Genomic DNA, 13,841 nt, shown 5'->3' with positions numbered 1-13,841 from the left:
GAAATGCATTCTGGGATTTTTATAGATTATGGAGGATTTCCATAAGCAAGGATGAGGGGAGAGGGCATTTCAGTGATTTGCTGGTGGAGATCCCACTTATCCTTCAGACTGGCTCGGGTATTGATATTTGGAGAAGTAGAGAAGGCTGGGAAAGAATGCCTGCCTTGGCTGGGGACCCTTGTCTGCACATGGGCTTGTTCGGTGGGCAGTGGAGAGCCACTGGGAACAGTGACCCCTTGTACCCATCTCTATCCTAATGCTTATCACATTGTCTTGTTATTGTATCCCTCTCCCTGTCAAACTGCATTTTTACTCATTTGTTCACTTATTCATTCAAGAAATAATTGCCAGAATCATGGGAAGCAAAACACACAGTTCCCGTCCCTGTGGCCCTTGTCCACCTGTGGGAAGTCAGACCTTACGTGTCATGATGTGATTCATCTGTAATTACAGGCTGAGACCAGAAGGTGTGTGGTGCTGGGAGCACGTATAGCAGAAGGATGTGACCTGATTTCGGGGCCAGAGAAGCCATAGGCTGTGACCCAGAGCTTGAAGGGGACTTACTCAAAGGGGATATAGGGAGGAGAGCTCCAGGCAGGAGAGCTGCCCATGCGGAGGCCTCATGGTAGAGGGAGTGTGGTGTGTTTGAGAACCAGAAGGAAGCCCTGAGGGCTGGAGAGCTGAGAACAAGGGAAAGGAGGATGGGCTGAGGCTGGGGAGGGAGACTGAGCCTTGGGGTCCTTACGTTGAAAGCAGTGAAAATACACCTTAGGATTTTTAAGTGAAGAGGAATGGGTGGCATATTCGGATTTGTATTTTGAAAAGATTGCTCCAACTGCATACAGTGTGGAGAGCCAATCACAGGGGGGCAAGCATGGGTCCAAGGGAGAACCGTATTAGTTAATGCAGTGGTCCAGGTGAAAGAAGACAGAAGCGTGGATTAGGCTAGTGAGGGTAGTGGAGAGAGGAAGGAACAGGTGGATTTGAGGCATTTAGAAGGTAAAGCCAACAGGACATGGCATCGTGGTCTAGGGACATGGGGGGGGGGGCGGTCCCTGAGATCCTTTTAGGATCTGGAAGGTCAAAGCTATTTTCATAATACTACTAAGACATGATTTGGCTCTCACATATATATAGTGGAATTTTCCAGAGGTTACCTGCCTGAGGTAATGTCATTGCTCTATGGCTAATGGAATGTGTACTTGTGTATTATTGTGTTTTAAATTTTTTTGACCCTTATTTCTGATACAGTAAATATCAATTGATATAACCTCTATAAATAAAAGCTCTTTGGTGTCCCAAATTTTAGAAGTGGAAAAGGGTTCTAAGTTCAAAAGGTTTACGAACCACTGTGGTATTGGATTGGATTTTCAGGTGTTGAGAGAACAGGACGTAAATTACTGGTTTGTGGATTTGGGTAATTGGCAGTGCCTTTCACCAAGACAGAGGCTAGAAGAGAGCCTGGTTTCGGGCACTGTGAAGGGCAGACCTTAAGTTTTAGACTGGTATAATTATGAATTGGTATAATTATGGATATTTTGGTATGATTATCAATTCACCGATAAACATATTTGTGTTTTTTTTTTTTTTTTTTTAAAAAGAGAGACAGCCAAGAGGTGATAGCAGATGGGCAGCTAACTATACAGAGCTCTAGCTCAGAGGGGAGAAAACCAGAGGTAGAAACAATTGGAAATTGTCAAGTCGAAGCCAGGGGCCCAGATAAGAGTTTCTAAACAGACTACAAAATGAGAAGAGAAGAGGGCCTAGGACTGAGCCTTAGAAACCCAGACAGTGGCCAATTAGAGGAGGATGAGCCTGCAAAGGACGCAGGAAAGGAGTGACCAGAGAAGTAGGAGGGAAAGTAAGAGAAGGTGGGAAGAAGACGTTACATGGTACCAGCCAGGTTGGAAAGGACAGACCAAGAGTAAGAGACACAAACTTGTCATTTTCATCCACAAATGTCTGAGTGCTTGCTGTGCTGGTACAGGGTAAGGCCTTCTGGAATAGAAGGAAACAGAAAGAGAGAAGTCAAGGTTTAAGCATGAGGGACTAGGAGAAGCCCTAGCTATACAAATGGGGTTAAATGAGAAGCCTTAGTGATCCAACTCCCCACCTACAGGAGGGGCTTCTCTGCCCTCCTCCTCCACCAGCATTAATGTACTTGTGCTACCAGTGCATATGAGTGAAAGACTAAACATGCAGGTCATTCAGCTCCCACTGCAACATTTTCAGTAATGAGGAAGTGCAAGGAAGCCCAACCCAATTTTAGACAGCTCTCTTTATTCGACGTTCATCCTTATTTTGAAGCGAAATTCTGCCTTCGCTCACTTTACGCATTGACTCTAGTACTGCTCTCTTGAGCAACACAGATAACATCTTTCATATGACAGTTTTTCAGATATTTGAAACCAGCTATCCTGTTCACCTTTTGTTTTTTCCATCATAATATACATACCTTGAATTCCAGGTTTTTTTCAAGCCAGTTAGTCTGCTAAAAATAAAATAAAATAATAAATAAATAAATAAATTTTAAAAAACTACTAGGGAATGTGTTAACCCAAAAGAGAGACCCCTGTGGGAAGATCTGCAGACAAGGCAAATGGAATTTCCCTACGCGAATTTACCCTTCCTTGTGTCTTTGCCTGTAGAAATTCTGTCACCTTTGAAGCTGAGCTCAAGCACTGTTTCTTCCACAATGCAGTGGGCGGTGCCCTTAAGCCATCGACTAAAGGACTTGTCCCTGCCACATCTGACTCCCATTTGGTCTAGTGTATCTTAAGTCCTTCGCCTCTGTTCTTATTCCATCTCGCTCCTCGTCCTGCCACTGCGTCCCACAGCGGGGCAAGCCAGATTGCCCCACTAAGGAATGGGTACCTGATGAGTAGAGGCAATCAGTTCTTTCAAGGGGTTTGGCCATAAAAGAAAAAAAGAGGTGGGCTAGTGGCTTAAGGGAGTGGCAGAAATAAGGTCAGGATATTTTTTAGGCTAGAGATCTGAGCATGTTTATGAAGGGAGGCACAAAGACAGCTGAAAAGGAGATTGAAGGTGGTGAAGAGGGGACCATAGGGGAGCTGACTCCTGCTGGGGGTGAACTGGGGAGTCCAGGCAGAGGGCTTATAGTGCCTTGGTAAGGAGGAGGGCAGCCCTCTTCCTCTGAGAACAGAGGAGGAAAAACTCAGGCAGAGGGAAAAGGAATGTTGAAAGGATGAGATGACTTACAGTGACACCCGGGCAGTAACAAGTTAGAGAGCTATACACAGTGCACACCTCCAGTCCTGGTAAGATATGCAAGAGTGGAAACCAGGACTGCAGAGGTAGTGACCACATACATGGAAACCAAAAGTTCAGCTGCCTTCACTGCACAGGATTTTTTTCTCCTTCTTGCTAAAAATTCTTCTGTGATACTAGATGAGACCAGAAACTGTTTAGTGGTGGTCACAACTTCAAAATAAAATGGGAGTTTTGAAAGTTGAAACACAGGATGTTCTCAAGGTCTTACGAGATGAAAATACTGCGGAGCTCTGCTCTGCACAACCTGGTCCAGTGCGAGGATATTGAAGAAGAAAAAAAGATTTGATTCTTCCCCTCATCAGCTCCCTAAGAGAGAACAAGGTTTAGAGAAAATAGTCGATGGCCAAAAAAAGCTTTCTCTTTGTACTTGCAATGACCTGCACATTAACACTGACCCAAAGCCCTAGAACTAACTCCCTGTGGAGGCAACTTCCTGACTGCATCAGCTTCCTGACAGGAGTCTCCTATGAGAAGGGCTAGAGTCTGAGAACCTAGCTTTCAGCTTTGAGTCAGAAGACAGAGCAAAAGAATCAACCGTATCATAGGGTAAGGGTTTTGCTGCCCCAGATCAAGGAGGTAAGCAGAGAGCCAGCAAGCGCTAGAGGAATGCAGACAGCTGGCAGCTGAAATCCTTGTTCAGAAGAGAGCACTTCTGAGCACAGGATTACTACTCTGTTCTTTTACTTCAGCTGGTGCTGAGAGGGGGCCCCTTGGTATAAGTGCCCTGATGAGACTAGAGCAAGATCAGGCTGGAATGCCAGGGAAGGGTGGCCCAGAGAAGCTGCCTGCCTTCTGAGACCTAGGATGAGCTGTGTCTTGCATAGCACTGTGTTTGTGCTGTCTGGCTCACTGTTGTCCCTGCTGGTAAATACGCGAGGATCAGTGAGTCTTACAGTTCAGTATCCTGTCCTGTTCAGGTCCCTGTCTAACTCGTTCTCAGATGCTGTTGTGTGTCTCATTAGCCCCTAATTTCTGAAATGAAGATAAAAACAAAACTGAAAATGCTCTGGAGCAGTTCTGCCAACTCCTGGTTTTTCCATTCGCTTCCTCTGATAGCCATTGGTTTGGGGAGACTTCCCTTTCCTGCCCCAAGCTGTGGGCCTGTGCACAATAGCCCCTGGCCCATTGCCCATCAGATAACAAGGCTGGCTCTCGGCAGGCAGCAATGTGTATTGGAAAAAGTGAAAGTCTCTGGCTGGAAATAAAAGCTCAGAAAACCTTTGCTGTTTTCCCCCAGCCCCTCCTGGGTCTGTAGTGCTGGCCTCATGTGAGCTAGTCCCATCCCACCTGCAAAACCAGGGGAGAGTTCAGTGGCAGCAGTGAAGGAGAGAATGGGTGTTGAGGGGCCAGGGATCTTTTGTGCCGGGGAGGTCTCACCCTAGATGCTCTGATGCTCAGATCGAGGGTAGTTCAGCCTACCTGGGGGTAGTTTGGACTAGTGTGTGGGATTTCATCAATATGTAAGAGTTTTTCTTTCTCTCTCATCAGTTCCTCACAAGAGACATTTTTTGTTTGTTGTAGGTCAAATATGTAATACCTTTTCGCTCCAGAATGTATTGGTCAGGGTTCAGTTGCACAGAACAGAATCCACTCTGACTAGTTTCAGGAAGAAGGCATTTGGTGCGCATTCTGGCTTGTAAAATCATGAAGAGTGAGAAACAGACTCTAAGTCTAAAGACACACTGCAGAGCTCCTCTTCCCTCTGTAATGAGGAAGCCACCGGATCCAGAAGCACAGGGCCCCTGTGCTCTGTCCACACACCACTTACACAGGGATACCTGCACCTGTGTCTTGAGATCAGGTGTGGGGTCTCTGCTGGTGCTGCAGCAGAAAAACCAAGGCTTCTAGGACTGTGCCCAGGAACAGCAGGAAGCCATCCAGATCTCACACAAGTGCATCTAACTGGCTGAACCTAAAGGAGGTCTTAGAATAGCTTTTAGCTGATGAACTTCTGAAGTGCTGGAAGGCACACTAGAAGGGTAGAATGGCTCTTGAGTCTATCTAACCCATTATATCTGCTACACAGAGTGAAGGGAACGAATGGAATTCTATTGAGTTCCTACCACGTATACGTGTACCTGTGCTACCACATTTCATTTATAATTTCCAAAAACGGTTATGAGGTAGATAGTTGTTTCCTTTTTGAAATGAGGAAATTTAGGTGAGAGTTTAAATCATTCAGCTAATAAGTGACAAAGCCTGATTTGAACCTCTGTTTATCTAATTTTCAAGCCTAGGCTTTTCTCACTATACCTTGCTCACCTTTTTAGGTCGCTTCTGCTGCTGACAAATGTTGCCAGCATAGGGATTGGATTTCCATAGAACGTGTGGGCTACTGGAATGTTTTCCAAAGCCGGAAGTGGGAAGTAGGCACTGGGCTAATGTTTGTAAGCCATGTGTTAAAAAAGCGCTCTGTGCTTTAGGGCACGCTAGGGCTTAAGAAAACTATCTTTTTCTTCATGGTTACACTGGCATTTTGTGCTACAGTGGCAAGGGAAATGGCCGGCTGCATGGGTCTTTGACATCTGGCCCTCTGAAAAACGGAGTAGCTTTCTTGTTCGATTTCCCCTTACCTCCATCTTGTCATTGCCTTCGAGCCCTCTGTTGGCCAGATGGCATCTTGCATCCAACTCACAAGTGATCACTGACAGAACAACTCTGAATCTGAGCTGCATGAGACATGGCACTGTGTTTCCCTCGTGCTATCAAGAAATCCCCATATTTGCCTCCCTCCTGCTCCTTGCAGAAAGGCTGTCACATTTCCCCGTGGGTGGGATCCCCCCCTCCTCTGTTTGGATTGCTTATGGGGAATGTATGAGTAGCATGGCTGCCCCTTTTGGAAATAAACTGTGGTCTCAAAATTGCCTTGGCTGAAATATACTGGGAGTCACAAGGCCTGTTTTGTAGATGCAGCACCACCCTTAAGACACTACATGACTTTGGGCCTTGGCTTCCCCTTCTGCACACTGTGGATGATAATAATGCACCTCCGCTGTAGGTGTGTTGTGAGAATTAAAGACAAGGTAACAGTATAAAAAAGAAAAGAAGGGCTTCCCTGGCGGTCCAGTGGTTAAGACTCTGTGCTTCGACTGCCGGGGCGAGGGTTCGATCCCTGGTCGGGGAACTAAGATCCCGCATATTGTGCAGGTGGCCGGGGGCGGCGGGGGGGGGGGGCAGAGAAACAAAAGAAAACTTGCCTTGGCTGATTTCGTTGCTTTGTTAGTTCATGGCATAGCATCTCTAAGCGTATACTCTGAGCAGCATCAGTTTCTGCCAGGGCTTAGAAAACTTGGACAAACAGACTCTTTCCTCCATGGGCTGTCTGAGATCATTTGAAAGGCATGGTTCAGGTACCTCCTTATCTCAGAATTGGTAGCCTCTACCCTGTGAGTGAGGTGTTGCAAGTGGAAATCCAGCATAATTCTGTGCCTGTTTTTAGAGCAGTTTGGTTTCTGGCCTCTGCCCTGGAGTCACGTGGGGAAGCCAGACTACCAAGAGCCTCAGGTTAGCCTTCCCACCCGAGATCGTGTCAGTGGTTCTTGGAGAGAGCATGGGTTGATGCCTCCAACAAGAGATTGGAGCACCAAGTGCTCTCGGTGGTGAATTCATTAAAATAGCGTCTCTACGAACCGCGTGATCCTTGTATTCTGACCGAGTGACATCGTGAAGAAGAATGAAGGAGTCAGTTTCTTGAAGGACGTTGAAAATAATAGTTTAAAACTCCTTAAAGACTATCTTTCAAAGAGCAACCCTACCCACCATTCTTTAACTTTTCTCTTAAGTATTTTTCTTCCTTCTTGAGGTCCTTGGATTGGGGGAGGAGCTGCCTGGCTCAGGAAGTTTCCTTCAACCTCAGCACTTTGTTAGGCCCTCCCTCTCCTCCAGGATGTTCAAAGAGCCAAACCAGCTCTCTACCACCAAGCAGATGCTTTGTCTGAGCTGGCCCTAAGTCTGCTCCTCTCAGGCTGCAGGTCCTGGCTCTGCAGTCAAAGGTCGTGTTTCTGTGCTCTAGGCTCCCAGAACCCCGGCCGAAGCTCGCCTCCCCCTGGCTACGTGCCTGAGCGGCAGCAGCGGATTGCCCGACAGGGGTCCTACACCAGCATCAACAGCGAGGGGGAGTTCATCCCAGAGACCAGCGAGCAGTGCGTGAGTATAGTCTGCGGATGGGGGTTTTGGGGCTGGGGTGTGTCTTGGGACGTGTCAGACCACGCTTAGCAGGGGGAGTTCTCAGTGGGCATGGTGTGTAGGTGAGGGACTTGAGTCCTATCCAGTAGCTTTTTTGTAAACCAGGCCTGCCAAAATATGAATTTTTCCTTTCTAGGGGCCAAATATCCATTTCTACCAAAGACAGAATCTAAGCTGCCTAGCCTCCTTGGTGCTGCATGTGCATTTGACAGATTCTTCCTCTTCCGTGGTCCTCTCACTGGTCTCCCTGCAGAACACCACTCCGCTGTTTGTATACTTCCTTACAACGACCTGTCATTTCAGCAGAGTTTTAACATGTGACCAGTCCTAAACAGATTTTGTTTTGCATTTCAACCAGATTTTAGTTTTGCTATTTCTTAATGAAAGGTAACGAGTATACCAGTCCAAAGTAGGACTGTCTCCTTTGGGTGGACTTTTATGATAGTAGACAGCTGTATTAGTTATCTATTGCTAAGTAAAACAACCACAAACTTAGCAGCTTAAAACAGCAGACATTTATTATTTTACAGTTTCCTTGGGCCCAGAATCCAGGCATGACTTAGCTGGGTTCTCCACTCAGGGTCACACAAGGCTTCACTCAAGTGTCAGCCAGGCTGCATTTCTTTCTGAAGCTTGTGGTTCCCTTCCAGGTTCACATGGTGGTTGGCAGAATTCAGTTTCTTGTGGTCGTAGCACTGTGGTCCCTGTTTTCTTGCTGGCTGTCGGCCAGGGGCCACTCTGAGCTCCTAGGAGCCACTTGCAGTTCCTTGCCATGTGGCCCTCTCAAAATATGGTAGCTTCTTCAAGGCCAGCAGAAGAATCTCTTGCTCTGGTCTGCAAAGATGAAGTCTCAGGCTTCCCTGGTGGCGCAGTGCTTAAGAATCCGCCTGCCAATGCCTGGGACTTAGGTTTGAGCCCTGGCCCGGGAAGATCCCACATGCCATGGAGCAACTAAGCCCGTGAGCCACAGCGACTGAGCCTGCGCTCTAGAGCCCGGGAGCCACAACTGCTGAGCCCATGTGCCACAACTACTGAAGCCCACACGCCTAGAGCCTGTGCTCCACAGCAAGAGAAGCCACCGCAGTGAGAAGCCCGCACACTGCAACAAAAGGGCTAGCCCCCGCTCACTGCAACTAGAGTAAGCCCGCACGCGGCAACGAAAATCCATCCTCTCTGCCATAGTCTATTGACTAGAAGCAAATTACAAGTTCTACCTATACTCAAGGGGCGGGGGTTATATGCAAGGCTTTGACTTACTGGGGTGGGGTGGAGCGGGGACATCCTAGGGTGCGTCTACCACAATGGCTTACCCATTTTAATGGCTAGCTTTTTTAACTTGTGGCCCACTTGATGAAAATGGCACTTTGGCTTAGTGAATTCAGCAAGAATGAGATCTCTGGCTTCATTCTGAAGTTTTTTCAATGAGCTTGCTTTGATTGCAAGAAAAAGATCTGTCTTATAAACTTTTGGGATTTGATCTTGAGAGGGGAAATTTCTTAAGGGTAAAAGCATCCAGTAGAAGGCCAGCACCATCACGTGGGGGATTTTACCAAAAAAACCTGATTCTTGTAACTTCTTTTTCCTAAAACTGATTCTTACAACTTTTCTTCCCCTCAATAGCTAATCTCTGTGTAGCATTGTTCAAACTATATAGGCTATGAGAAGCATTTTTAAACTGCCTCTTCTCTCTTCTACAGTCCTGCCTTCCAGGTAAATTTATGTTTAGAACAGTGACCTAGAGTGCTTTTAGCTGCAGAGTCCCTTCTTGGATATCTTACTGACCATCCTTTCCATTTTCTCTAACCAGAGTGCTTCCAGACATCAGCTGTACTAGGGGTGACTTTGCTAATGAGTTTGATTGCCTTTGCTTTCTATCCCTCCCCATGGTCCTATATCCTGGTCCTTTTACTTCTTTACCTGCCTGGCCCTGGAAAGCATGGGAGTATTAGACTTGTAGTGAGGATAGACTTTTAGAAAGAGGCCAAGGAAGCAGGAGAATGCCTAGGTCCTTCCCCAGTGCCCGCCTCTTTAGCTAAAGAGAATTGCTGCTGCTAATGGGCCATTCAAGATAAATCCACTTAACAGAGACCAAAACAGCATAGTGTATAGTGAAAGAGTATCCAACTGGGACTTTCTTGAAAAATGAAACTAAGATAACTTTATTTTGTTTTTTCTTTAATCAGATTTGAGTAATAGTTGCATCTATTTGCTAATTTTTAGAATGAACAAAGCATGATTCAGGCTAATTTTTTTTGGCTTAATTTTTCTAACAAAAATTTTACTAGCACAACATAACTTCCTTCACTTCCTCTTTGACTTCTGCAGCACTGTCCTAAAGAGGCTCCTTTTTTTTTTTTTTTTTACAGAAGCCTTCACGGGGTTCAGTGTATTTTCCACAGGCCTTTCTTGAACCTTTGGTATTCTTCCTCCTTCGTCACACCTGTCATGTTGTTATACTTGCTCATTCTCTCTTCTTCTGTTATCTGATCTAACTTTGCCAAATATGCACTTTATGGTTTGGGAGCAATTCTTTCCCATGTTGGTTTTATCCTCTTGGGGAAATCCTATATCCTTATCAAGATTTTGGGGATTTTACTTTTCAATTAATTTGCCTTGATTGGCAGTTTAAAAAAAATCATATATGACAATATATGAGTGACAGTATGGGTGAGGTGGACTCCAGCATTAAATGGGAAGAGATAATTTGAGATGGAAACCAATTTTATGAAAGTTGTTCATGAATTTTCATGGTTCTGATACTCTGCTTCCCTATGTAATGTTTAACTTTGGATCTCAGATAATAAATTCTCTGGTAGTGAATACCCCCCATAGGCAAAATGAAGGGGAGATTAGTTGGAGAAAAAGCTAATCTGAAGGCTTTTTGTTACTGCATTTGACCAAGGGCCAGAGAAACATTTTAACTTACATAGATACTTACTGGCTCTGCAGGAGAACGAGGAACTGGGAAATTTTTGTTCTGTGTCAGCTGTGTACTAACTAGTTTCATGACTTCAGACAATTCTCCTAACCTTTCTAGACCTGCAGTGGCTTGTCTGTGAAATGAGGGCAATAAAATTATGAATTTTAAATTATAAATTGTGGAGTGTAAACAGAAGCATTATGGTCCCACCCAAATGCACTGGAAGCCTCTGCAGGGTAGGACCATCTCCAGCACCAGGCTCCAGCATTCACAAGCCAAGAAAATGTCAACAAGAGAAGCAGCGTCTCTGCTTTGCTCTCCTGGCAGAGCTCCTTGGGATGCCAGCCAGGCATTTTTCTCACTCCTGGAAACTTGCCTTTCAGACTGCGGGGGAGAATGGTACCTTCCTAACCATTCTTCCCACTGCCCTGGCGGAGAAAGGGCACTTTCATATTTTGGAAAAGAAAAAGGACCATTTGCTGGCCTTGGCTGGGTCACCTGGCTGGGATTGGGGCTGGGGTTTTATTGTATGACTTGCCTTGCAGATGCTGGATCCCCTGAGCAGTGCTGAAAATTCCTTGTCAGGAAGCTGCCAATCCTTGGACAGGTCCGCAGACAGGTATGAGACTGTGGCTGGTTCGGGGGTTAGTGCATAGGCATTTTTGGAACTGATGAGCTGAGGAAATGGAGTCAGCTAGTGTGTGTGTCCCTGAACTGCACATTGGTCTGCAGGCCCATGGTTAAAACGTCATGCTTCTGGGAAAGAAACCTTTCGCTAGCATTCCTAGCCCTCTCCTTAATTTTCCAAACAGGGAGAATGTTATGTTTGTATAATTAGATGAATGTAGTAGGTTATAATAGCAGCTCACATGTGTTAAATGCTTGCTCTGTTGTTCCAAGCACTTTACATGTTTTGACTTCCCACATAACACATGCTGCCCTTGTACCCTTAGCCTCATTGCTGAGATCTGGACAACCTTCAACCTTCATTGCTTGGGGGACAAAACTGAATTATCACCTTTGGGTTTACTTTCTTTTTTTTTTTTCTCCAAGTCTTTCTGGTGGAGTAAGAAACTGGGATATAAAAACCAGAAAACAAGATATTCAGACTGCCTAGCTTACCACACTGCATGCTTGGTGTGTAATCTTGTTCTTACACTTTGGGAGGCAACAAGCGTCATCCTTCACACACCACGTGGTTCTGTGGAGCTGATTTGCCCGTCAGCGGGGGTGTTTGGAGGTGGCTTTGGCACCTATCATTGGCCACCTATCATTGGTGGCTTTGGCATATCTATCATTGATGTAGCCAGTCTCTCTCCTTGACCTTATTATGCCCAAGAGCACATTTTGACCACATCCAGCTGGGCTTAGGACTGTGGTCAGAGGCTAAGGAACAGTTCTGGGGATTTTCTTTTCTTTTTGTAACTGATTAATTGCTCACATGGGTAATCACCTTGTGACCATGGCTGGATCTGTACCGTGTCTCTCCTAACAGACCTGTGAGCTGCTGAGCGTGGTCTCCCCTCTAGGTATCATAGAACAGTCACAGTTGCTTATTGGCATCCAATCTGCAGCCTTATTTTAGGCTTGCTTTCCAACCAAAAGAGTAAGAAGGCAGGGCTTCCCTGGTGGCGCAGTGGTTGAGAGTCTGCCTGCTGATGCAGGGGACACGAGTTCGTGCCCCGGTCCAGGAAGATTCCACATGCCGCGGAGCGGCTGGGCCCGTGAGCCATGGCCGCTGAGCCTGCGCGTCCGGAGCCTGTGCTCCACAACGGGAGAGGCCACAACAGTGAGAGGCCCGCGTACAGCAAAAAAAAAAAAAAAAAAGAGTAAGAAGGCACAGGTGAAAGTGCCAGAGTTGCTGCTGCAAACTGAGAGCTCTGCCAGGACAGGAACTGACTCTGGCTTTGAACTCTCTTCTAAGCCTTGTGGCCACGCTGGTGGGGGAGGGGAGCTGTGGGACAGGACCACAGAAGGTCTAGCAGTTGGGAAGTAGGGGACAGCCCCTGCATCACTGCCTTGAGAGTTTCTTCTGACCTATGACCTTTTCCAAAGGCACTCTCACATGAGGGAAAGAACCGTTCAGGTGGATGCTGGGAAAGATAACTCACTTGATTCTTGAATTCTTCCTCTGTCCCTCCAATGCTTTGTTTTCTTCTCCTTGGGAGTCAGACTCAGTGACCTGGACTTTACTTCTTTGAGGGCCAGCGTAACCTAAGGTCAGAGCTTTCATCTTCCCTTCATGGGATCTGGAGCCATATAGACCCAGCTCCACCAAATATTAGTTGAATAGTTTTGGACAAGCCCTTTAACCTCTCTATTCCTGTTTTCCACGTCTCTAAAATGGGACGGTGGTGATTACTCTGAAAGGAAGATGCTGTTGCTATCTTTATTACTGCGCTGGGCAAGGGGCTTTGTGCAGCTCTTCCCCTGTCACCAAGGTGGGAGGGAAGGGTAAGATAAAGCACTGTGCAGCCAGGGTGGAGGTCGGTAGCACTGGAGGGCTTCATTATTCAGGGTCCCGTCAGATGTGGGCCTCAGACTAGTGAAGAGAAAGTAGTAGGCTGAGAAAAGGGCTGTTTCTCTCCAACTCTGCTTCCTACCATGCAATGACATGTGTGGGAAGGAGCTAGGAGAAGCAGTCTGTGTGAGTATCCTCTCTTCTGCCCTGTTGAGCTGCTTTGGAGGTACCCTGAAGTCTACTTTGTGATTCATTTTGTTTTTCTAGCCCATCCTTCCGGAAATCGCGAATGTCCCGAGCCCAGAGCTTCCCAGACAACAGACAGGAATTCTCGGGTGAGTTCTCCAGAGCCTGGGTGAGCACTGCGGGGTGTCCGGGTGGGGCTGCAGGCAGTCTGCTTTTGATGGCTGAGTTGGGAAGAGAAGCCAGGGCTGTATTTTAATTCTCCTCGGGCTTGCTGCTCTGAGGCCTCAGGTGACCTAGAGGCTTAAATGGATCACTAATGTTGGCCTGTCGAGAAGCCAGTGATTCCTCTCTCCTACTCAGATCGGGAAACTCAGCTCTATGACAAAGGGGTCAAAGGTGGAACCTACCCCCGGCGCTACCATGTGTCCGTGCACCACAAGGACTACAATGACGGTGAGTGTGCCTCCACCCTGCCCCCTGCTGGCCACCTCAAAAGGGATGTGGTTAAAGCCACTGGAGCCGGTGGCCCAGGTACTCCAGGCCCCATGTTCCCTTTATTCCTGAGGAACTGTGCCCAGGCTTGAGGCAGTAGAGTCAGGGTTAAAAAAGGGTGGGGGGAGGCTGGTATTTGTAGACTGATGCTGCCTCTGGGAACTCTGTCCTTTGTCTGAGTGCACAGCATGCTCCAGGGCGCCAGCTCTCCAACGCCCCCTTCTGCCTCATGCAGCAAACGGAATGGAGCTTCCTCAGAGGTTTAGGGTTAGAATGCCAAGGAAAATAGATCAGCCGTGGATTGGC

General features: G+C 46.9%; 1 protein-coding gene across 5 annotated transcripts in view; it reads left to right on the top strand.

The window, feature by feature from the left end:
* The window catches only part of MAP3K3 (mitogen-activated protein kinase kinase kinase 3), a 71,117-nt gene that overhangs the window by 50,276 nt on the left and 7,000 nt on the right, over positions 1-13,841 (top strand). For all 5 annotated transcript variants that reach the window (XM_027081228.1, XM_027081227.1, XM_027081229.1 and 2 more), the window contains 4 exons: positions 7,304-7,437; positions 10,942-11,015; positions 13,125-13,192; positions 13,404-13,496. In XM_027081228.1, the coding sequence (XP_026937029.1) occupies positions 7,304-7,437; positions 10,942-11,015; positions 13,125-13,192; positions 13,404-13,496 (369 nt within the window). The remainder of the gene's footprint in view (positions 1-7,303; positions 7,438-10,941; positions 11,016-13,124; positions 13,193-13,403; positions 13,497-13,841) is intronic.

This window comes from Aethalodelphis obliquidens, unplaced genomic scaffold (genome assembly GCF_003676395.1).
Source record: "Aethalodelphis obliquidens isolate GAN/ISIS:26980383/991018 unplaced genomic scaffold, ASM367639v1 scaffold44, whole genome shotgun sequence".
NCBI classification, from domain to species: Eukaryota; Metazoa; Chordata; class Mammalia; order Artiodactyla; family Delphinidae; genus Aethalodelphis; species Aethalodelphis obliquidens.
The sequence above is the reverse complement of the archived record's forward strand: the minus strand, read 5'-3'. Positions and strand labels throughout refer to the sequence as shown.